Below are 9,604 nucleotides of genomic sequence, written 5' to 3'. Positions count from 1 at the left end.
CACACACACACACACACACACACACACACACACCTCTGAGGTGCACAGTGCTAGGCCATGCACTAAGAATTTGGGGCGCACTTGGGTGGAAAAGACAGATGAGCTGCAGGAGAGATGATTGAGAACTAAAAAAGAAAGACAAAGAGACAGGAGAGCACCAACAACAAATGGATGCCAGATAAGAAAAGCAACAGTAAACGAGAAAAAAATAGTTCAGGAGTGGGAAGTGCTAATGACTGCAGGGACCGCAAGCTTAACCCCGAGCGCCACCGGACTCCGGGCGCGCTCCCCTCCCTGCGCGCCTCGCTCCCGTTGGCCGCGCTTTTTGACGGTCGAAAGACTGTGCTCTGCAGCGTTCTGAGGCGCGGAAAGTGGGATCCGTGGGGCGCAAGCGCTGGGGTGTAGGGCAAGGTCCTGCCCATCTGAGCCCCCTTGCCAGAGCAGTGCCGCGACCCGCCCCCCACCCTGACCCCACGCACCTCCAGCCGATGCGACCCACCTCGCTTACTGCGTTTCCAGCGGTTGCCTTGGCAGTGGCTGTAATCCATACAGTTCAGGATGATGAGCGCAAAGGAGAAGAGGCGAAACTGCATCTGGGCGGTTGGGCTGGGAAAGACGCCTCTCAAAGTCGGGGAGCTGAAGGGCTCCTGCGAGCAGGCGGCGCGGACCGCGCAGCCGGGAAAGACGCCGAGTAGCCGCTAGCCCCAGGGCCTCGCCTGTCAGTTCCGCGCCAGCACCATCTCGCGTACTGGAACCTGAGAGACAACACGAGAAACCGGTGGTGGGTGGAAAAGCCCCGGCGGAGCAGCTGCCCCTCGAGCGTCCCGATTTAAGAAGGGGCGGGCGGGGGAAGGGAACCTCTGCCTGGCACGCGCAGGGCGCAGCCTAAGCCTGAGCGCGCAGCTGCCGGCGACTTGCGAGCAAGGTGGCCACAATCAGTGAATTAGCAACCTCTGCGGAGCTCCAGCTCCCACCCGGGGGAAAGGGCGCTGCGCCGCAGACGCTCCGGGGAAAGGAAAGCGCTCCGCAGGCTCTGAGCGCGCGAGGTCCTAGGGGCGCCCTGTAGCCCTCTGGGTCCTGCGGTGAGGTACCTTGGCGCGGAAGCCCGCTCGGTCGCCTACCGTGCCCGGCTCGGCGTGCCTAGGCGCGGCGTTCCATCCCGGCTGGAGGGGACGAGCCGCCTCGCTAGCACGTGGGCTGGGGAAAAGTTTGCTGAAACCCGCCTGCAGCGCCTGGCAGCTCCCGGCTTCTGGCCGCCGCCGTCGGGCTGGGGTGCGCGGAGGTGCTCGGGCTAGCAGCGCCTGGCAGAGGCGCGGAGAGCGGGCGCGTCCGCAGCCGCGAGGATGCTGAGTCCCCGCCCGTCAGTGCGATCCTCCGGCGAGGGGCACGCCCGCGCTCCCTCTCTGGGTCCCTATCCAAGTGTGCCGCTTCCCGGGCTCTCTCCAGTCACTTCACTGCTAGGACTGCGCCCTTCACTGGCGGAAAGAGACCGAGGGCTCCCGAGAGACCGGAGGGATGTGGCTAACGCACTTTCCGAGGAGATGCAGTGGGTTGAGGCTCGGGATGCTTCTATAAGTAGGTGGTGCTATGATCCAAGGTATCTAAACCCAGGCTGCCCTGGAGTTCCTGGGTCCTAAAGCCAGAAAGTCTCGGGTTTCCCTGAGGTCCTAAAGCGCGCTGACAGCCTCCACCGGCTGAACCCCTGGCGAATCCCCTCCGGGCTTTCCGGGAGTGAGTAGCTAACCCGTCATGGACTTGGGGTGAGGGTGCCCCCTGACCCGGCTGGCCCGCGGAGCCCGGCTGTCTTCGCCCCCAAGGAGTCCTCTTGGGGTCTCTCGGGTCAGTTTCAACCTCAACCCGTCTTCCTGCGGGAGAATCTGACTGTTGGCTTCTCCAAGACTTTCGCTCCTGGGTTCCCAGCCTGGACTGCTGCTTTTGACAAGCGGAGTTTTAACTTAAGCCGCGTCTCGAAAGACGACACACCTCTGCCACTTTTCAAGTCTTGGCTTCGTTTCGCTGGAAGATCGGTTATCAGTTTAAGGAATGAAAGTGTTTCCAATAGTTTCTGCTTATCCTCACTGTGTTCTTTCTTCACCAAATTGTTTCTCCTTCAGGAACACTTATTTAAAAACACAGCAACATTCCCCTCCAATATTCAAAAAATGGGACTTGCTTTTTAAAGAATAGTCACTCGCCACTGAAGTCTGTCTCATTCATAATCCTCCTGCCTCCTTCCCCCTATAAATAAAACTTTTAGGTGCTTTGTTTCTGAGTAAGCATTGTTTGACTAAATGTTAAATTAAATACACTTGCTGCTTTCTGGTTCCATTCTGGTGAAATCTTCTGCAATGCATTCATTACTGGAGGAATGAATGTGTTTGCTCCTTAAGGAAAAGACAAGAAATGACGGTGCTAATCCCAGAAGTCCAAATGTCTCTGTTGGTACAACTACAGCTACCACCATACTATGCTAGCGTTTGTACATTTAAACTTTCTTCTCGATGTCTTGGGCTTCAGAAGGTGTTTACGAATTTTGAAGACTTGACACAATCACAGGGCCACAGAAAGAACACTGAGTGGTCATGGTTTTTAACTGTTCCATCATTGCCTATCCAGAACTTCTTATGGGCATCACTATTTCATAACAATATTTATGTGCTCAGAATTTCAGGTTATACCCTCTAGATATGTCTGAGAACACCCAAATAAATCTGAGTTGAGATCACTGATTCCATTTCCTAGATAAGACAATTCAGCCCCTGAAACGGGCCCACAGCACCCAAACAGAGTTGACAAACACTGAACTGTTTCAGCTTTCAGAGTCTTTGATTTTTATCACACAGTTTGGACTGGGTTAGAAACATTTCAACTTAAGAGTAGGCCAGCGTGACACAATGACTTGATGTTCCAGTGAATATCCTTGCCACCATCATTAATGTCAGTTCACCTATACACTCATGAGCACACACCCGATTTATTGCATGTCTAAAGGTGTTAAGTAAATGAAAGGATAAAATCATCTCCAAATAAACCCCTTGCTTTCCTGTTCAGCATGGAGACCCATTTAAAATCAGTGTTTTTCAGTATCTTTTTAAAAATTTAAAGGTCAAAATAAGCACAAAACCAAGTAGATTTAACTCTACCATTAGACACTTGGGTGGTTATTTTTTAATAAATTAGACCAAGGTCTCTTGACCTCTACCATGTTCTGGTCTACAGTTTTCTATTTTTACCAAGATTTTTGCTATGGGGTCTAAACAGTGTGAAGGCAAAAGATCAGTGATAGGTTTTCTGTGTAAAGAGATTTGAGTTAGCCACTCCCATCCTTAGTTAAATTTACAGACCATTTCAACTTGTCTTCAAAATCACTTTACATAATTTTAATCATTTGGCACATCTGGCACTTTTTTAACCAGCGATGCTTTTCAATTTACAGAATCCCTAGAGCCATCTCATGAAAAGAATGTTAACAGTACCTCTTCTATTAAACATTGGTTAATGAGTTTAATGAAACAAAAATGGACTCTGCGAGAAAATTTTCCTATTTCCTGCTTGTGCTTTCTCTATCTCTGCTTTTTAAAGGGTACTACTGAACCCCAAAAATCACAGTTCTTGGGATGCTGAATGTGATGCTCACATTTAAACTCTTTGGAGCAAGTTTACTGATAACACAGACTTCTTTGCCATTCACTGAATATTTTTCTTGATTTCAAGAACTCAGGAATGTTCTTGCTACTAAAAAATACAATGCTAGCAGATCCTAAACTATCATTAACTTTAATCCCATATCCTACTTCCTTTCATTTCTAAACTCTGAATGTGTTGTTGTTGAGCCTCCAAGTTCAGTTTCTCCATTTTGAAGACTCAGTGGACTTTTCCTTCTGCATTTAAATGGAATTTCATTAAGCTAGCTTTGTAAATAGACCTTTGCCTGGTGTCTGTTTACAGAGAAGCATACTGATGAGATTGACTTCACACACTCACCGGTGATTAGAGAATGTTAACTGAGGCAGAGATGGGGATGATGTTATAAATGAGGAGACAACTTTTGTGCTTTACGTTTTTGACTCAGAATTCATCCATACAGTTCAAATTCAATCTTTATGAAGGGGCATGTAGGGAGAGGTGCCTCACCAACCAGCCATTTCTCTTTTTCAGAAAAAGTCCTATGTGTGTAACTTTCAGGTTTTGAGCATGCTTTCAGAGAGACTGTGCTCATTAAAAAATTTTTGTATGTACATATATATGTGTGTGTATGTACAGACAAAGATGTGTGCATATACAAACAAATACAGTCTTTTATGCAACAGGTTAAATGCTTATTCTCTCCTCTGCACCTCCATTTTGTTATGATCTTAGCACTCGTTCAGTGTCAGATCATAAGGACTTTTCCTGTCTTTCAGTACCATCATATGTCATTACATTGCAGGGCTGGATTTAGCCAGTGCCCTGCTGATAGATTATTTGTATTCTTTCTCTGCTAGAAGCAATATTTCAATTAACTTTTTCATGGCTCATTTTGCCTTTGCATTATAAATTCCTAAAAGTAGAAAAATGGATCAAACAGATGGCTGTACATGTATGTGTATGTTCACAAAATTTCCTATCACGTTGCAATATATGGACATGACTTTCTCACTTATACTGGCCAACAGGTCTTGATGTTTGATACTTCTTGACAAAAAGTAGTATCTGGGTAAAGGCTTAATTTTATTTCTTTTCACTTAGATGAAATAATGTGTCTTTAATACATCCAAATCATCTATGTTTCATTTTCATGAACTCTGAGGAATATTGTTTATCATATTTTTCTGTTGTGTGCTGGTCATTTATTTTTGCATCATTGAATTATATGTAACTAGTAGAACTTTATGATCTTCTGTAACTGGAATTACAAATAATTTTCTAATTTTATCATTTGCCTCTTTACTTTTGGTACACATTGTTATGCAGAAAAAAATTTAACTATTTTTTATAGTTAAATTTCTCAGTTGGATCATATAACATTTGTTTATATCATACTTCAAAAAGTTCTTCCCTGTGCTTTTTTTCTTTCATTTTCATTTGGGGGATATTTTCAATACTCAACACATAGGTTACCAGTGATTTTATAAGTATATCATGTGGGCTCTTAGAACAGATTTTAGAATTTTCCCTAAGTATTTATGCTTCTATGCTTGACTTTAGCTCTAATCCTCATTCTCACTAGGTAATTTATTTACATTTCTCTTATCTTTCATGTCATCAGATATTCACATTCTCAGATTTAAAGTTTCCCACAATCATTTATTCATTGATGGTATTTGCTGTTGTCCTGAGTTTTCTAGCTTTGAATTTATTCTTTAATTACTTAGGGGGGAAATTGGTATTTTTGATAGTTGATAAATTATTGATAGTTTAATATAAATATAAGCTGAATGTCCATTTTGCTAGCTGCAAGTGACACTTTATGTTCATTTCTTATATTTTGTATGAAATAATTAATATGAAAGATCTTCAACAAGGTCACTGACCAATCCTTATCCAGACTAACTTGTTTTTCAAAAACACACATAATCACTTATTTAACATTTGAAAAATGTGTAAATATTTGTCTCCTCCAAATGTTATTACTAGGGCCTGCCACTTACAAACTCTTTTGTAGACTGATGTGATAAGGCCTATTTCTCATTTTGCTCTCCATCCCATGGATGAGATCCAGGAGGCAGTCTTGTTGACTTCAAAGGAAATCCAACTAGACCAGCTCAAAAGAGACAATTCAAGATCTGACCTGAAGTTTTAAAATTATTTCCCTCAGTTAATCTTGTGTGCTCTGAACTCTTTTGAACTAAAGTAATCTGTGGCATTTCCATTCTTTTTGGTGTGAATGTGGTTGCTGAAAGGAAGTGTTATACACCCAGTTAATAAAGAGACTCTTAAAGATTCTCTGCTGTTTTAAGAAGACACAGTGTTCATTAATATGAAGAGAGGGGCCTCCCTGGTGGCACAATGGGTAAAGTCTTAGCACTGCTCTGCAACATTAGTTCAATCCCTGGCCAGGTTGCTGCCCCACATGGCGGAGTAGACCACTCCTGTCTAGCCCACTGCTCCCCTCAGCAGGGTATTTCAGTCCATCTGCCCAGTCTGCTCCACACTCTGTCTCTGGTGACTTCTCACACTTCCACACTCCAACCTCTGACCTGCACCCCAGCTCTTGTACGCATAAACAAATAAATCTTGAAAAAAAAACGAAGAGAATGTCTCTTTTCACTGTTTACAGACACTCAATTAACGATCTTAATTGATATGAACAATAGGACATGTAATCCGCTAAGAGCAGGTAATATCTTCCCCTGAACTGTTGTTTCAATTCTGGTATCCAAAGTAGAAATGCCTTTTCTAAGCAACTGGATAGCTGGATATACACATATATGATTGTATGTACATATGTATCATTTTAAAAAAGATTTTTTATTTATGCACACAAGAACTGGGGTACAAGCCAGAGGTGGGGGGGGTGGGGGGTGAGCGAGAGGATTCACCAGAGATAGAGTGGGGAGCAGAACAGGTTGATTGATTGAAATACATTGCTGAGTGGAGTATAAGGCAAGACAGGAGAGGTCTGCTGGCCCATGTAGGTCAGCTTCCTGGCTGGGGATTGAACCAGTGCTGGATTTCTTGCTGCAGCGGCTGTAGATTGCTTCATAATGCTGCATTTTAACCCAGTGCACCACCAAGGAGGGCCCCTGTATGCACTTATGGTTATAACTAATTATGTGACTGCTCAAGAACAAAGGTACAAAATAGGCAAGCTTTTTGTGTTAGTCTCATTTCTTGTTCAAGTTTGTGTTTATATTCTTACTTTCCCTTTATTATAGTCTCCTCACCTATTTTTTAATATATTTTACTTTGCAATATTATATGTGTTTTTATAAGCCATTTTAACTTTGGAGTGATATGGAAAAATTTTTAAATAATACTAAACACATTTTATACATGAAAATACAGAAACATATACAGAGAACCAAAATGGGAATTTGTCTAGCTGCTGAATATGTCACTTTAACTCTTCCTTCCAGAGCTGGGGAAGTCACCATGGTATGGATGTGGAGATCCACTGGAACCTTTAAGAGATGGACTCAAGCCAAAACTTCATTAATCACCCAATTTTGTAAGCCCTTATTCTTAATATTTTGGGTATCAAGGGATTGTCGGTTTAGTGCCCTATAGTCCCCCCAAAACTGGCTATTTCTTTTCCTAAAAAGAGTCATCAGAGTAAATGGCCCTAAGGTCTGCTGGGGAAAGCCAGGAGGAAGACTGACAGTGAGATTCTTGCTCCTGAGACCTGACCTCCTCTTCATTCAAGGAGCCCTTAGGGCAGTGAGCCGCTGGAGTGAGATCCATTAAGGGGCTGGGACTCTGTTGTGGTGAATCACTTCATACCACAAGCCTAAAGTGTTGCTGTTATACAAACCAAGGAAGATGTTAGTGGGCCTCCCACCTATTTCAGTCCTAGGGAAGCAGTTATAGGTAATAAATATCAGCTACAATCATGTCACAGAAACACAGACTATAGTAGTTATAATATTAAAGCTGACTTGATAACATTATCCCCAATATCAAGATTTTGTTATATCTCACTCTATCTAACAAAAGTCATACAAATTGCAATTAACCTTATATCCCAGTACTTAAACTACAGAATTTGGATTAATGAGTGTGACTCAGTCACAGGATGACTAGTACCCCAAAATGAATTAAGACTGTGTATCTTCTTTCAGTAAGGTCAATATGTTTTGGGGGGATAGGCTTGCCATCTTAGTAGAAGCATAAATGTTTCTTTGTCTTTATTTGGAATATAAATTTGGTTTAAAAAGATGTATATTGAATGCCATATGGTCAAGAGTCAGAGTTGTGTGCTTTTTACTGACAACAGGGTTAACTTGGAGGAACTGTATTTCCCAAATGCCCTGCTAGGTAATGATGTTGAGTTAGCAATGGCTAAAAAAGGAATTTACATGAGTCTTGAGGAGATTTTAAAAAAAACAACACAGTGATCAAAAATTTAGGAAGGCTTCTCACAGCGAGAGCAATGAGGAACAGGAGCAGAGGTACAAGCTGCGCCAGTCTGAAACTCACTCTATTCCACATGGGTCCTTCCTCCGGCCTCCTGGCCCTGCTGGCTCAGAGACCCCAGGCCTACCACCAGCCACAGGGAAGGCGGTAGCTTTCCATACACCTCTCTTCCAGTTCTGCCCTGGCTGTGTCACCACTGTGGCTAACACTCACAGCTTCTCAGACTTGTTGGTGGCTCCTCTGATCGTCACAATTCCCTTCTAGATCTTCACTTCCTCATCTCCTCTCCCAGCTGTATGAGATATATTTCATAGATCTCTTTCAGCTATAACACTCCCTGACAGACTCCTGGACTTAACCAAATTGGACATGGATTGATTTTACACTCTAAAGTATGAGAAAATTTTTTCACTATAAAAATATATTCCCTTTTCCTCCTCTTTCTTGCCCACATGCCAAATATGTTTAGATCAATATTGAGTGGTTATATTATGATGAAACATTTTTCAATGCTGAGTCATGTAAACTCTACTATTATTTTCCTAGGCAACTTTCTTGTTTTCCCTGGAATTATCATTACCTTGTTTTCTCCTCTGTGGATATTTCTGTGACTTACTGGACATTAACCCAAACATTCCTCTGGATATCTTAATGTGTTCTCTTAAAATGTTCATTCATTCCTGGCCAACTGGGCCCTTGGTCTTATCCTTGTCAAGTTCCTCTTAAAGTCTCTAGCATGATTTACTGGACTGGCTGCCTTTGCACCTGATACCCAGTTATCATTCTGAGGTGTTCCTTCACCATCTTCTTGAGGATTCCCTTCCTCTCCATAGGGTAAGTGGAAGTAATCAGGTATTCCCTGCCCTCCTGCCATTAGCATCAATGAGCCACACCTATGGTCTTGGCACGCGGGCCTGATGACAGAACCTGGCATGTGGTTATCGGCGTGCGTGAATGGGAACACCTGAGCCTGGAGGCTGAGTATATTGGGGGTGGGGGGGTGGCACAGACATGGGGTGGTAAAGGATTGACATGCAATGGGGTGCAGTAGAGACCAGCCAAGGTACCTCCAGAGAATGCCAGAGAGCCCAGAAAGAGTGAAGTTCTGCTTACCCTTCACCTGGTTGCCTCACTACAAATAGTTTAGAAAAATCATTAACAGCCACTAAGGGCTCCAGGCCTCCTCTTTCCCATCTGCCAAGATCAATGGAGAACCTGCATTGTGCCTTGCTGGTGCTCTGACCTCTCACCTCTGGGGTATTTTCTGATTCCAGCATTCCAGAGTTTCTTCATTTCTACTTAATCCTTCACTGTTGTTTAGAATATTCCCCAAGAGTTTCTTCGCAATTTTTATAGAGGTATGAACTATTTTGAGATTTTACATGTCCAGAGATGTCCCCATTCTATCCTCAGAACTGTTTGACTAAGTATAAACTTTTTGATTGAAATCTTTTTTGTATATTTTGAAGACATGCCTATTGGCTTTTGCATTCCAATATTGATTTTGGAAAGGTAAAGTAATTCTAGTTACTGATTCTTGCAATCGTTC

The 9,604-nt window shown here is 43.4% G+C and overlaps 1 protein-coding gene across 2 annotated transcripts in view; it reads right to left on the bottom strand.

The window, feature by feature from the left end:
* RSPO2 (R-spondin 2) overlaps positions 1-1,605 on the bottom strand; it is a 125,897-nt gene extending 124,292 nt beyond the window's left edge. The window contains exons 1-2 of one of the 2 annotated variants that reach the window (XM_012723078.1): positions 1,092-1,605; positions 500-755 (exon numbers count right to left, since the gene is read on the bottom strand). In XM_012723078.1, the coding sequence (XP_012578532.1) occupies positions 500-593 (94 nt within the window). In that variant the 5' untranslated portion in view covers positions 594-755; positions 1,092-1,605. The remainder of the gene's footprint in view (positions 1-499; positions 756-1,091) is intronic. The other variant, XM_004679653.2, reaches the window with a different exon arrangement.
* Positions 1,606-9,604: the final 7,999 nt, after the last annotated feature.

The sequence above is a fragment of the Condylura cristata genome, unplaced genomic scaffold (genome assembly GCF_000260355.1).
Source record: "Condylura cristata isolate star-nosed mole 26May11 unplaced genomic scaffold, ConCri1.0 scaffold00009, whole genome shotgun sequence".
Taxonomy (NCBI): domain Eukaryota; kingdom Metazoa; phylum Chordata; class Mammalia; order Eulipotyphla; family Talpidae; genus Condylura; species Condylura cristata.
The sequence above is the reverse complement of the archived record's forward strand: the minus strand, read 5'-3'. Positions and strand labels throughout refer to the sequence as shown.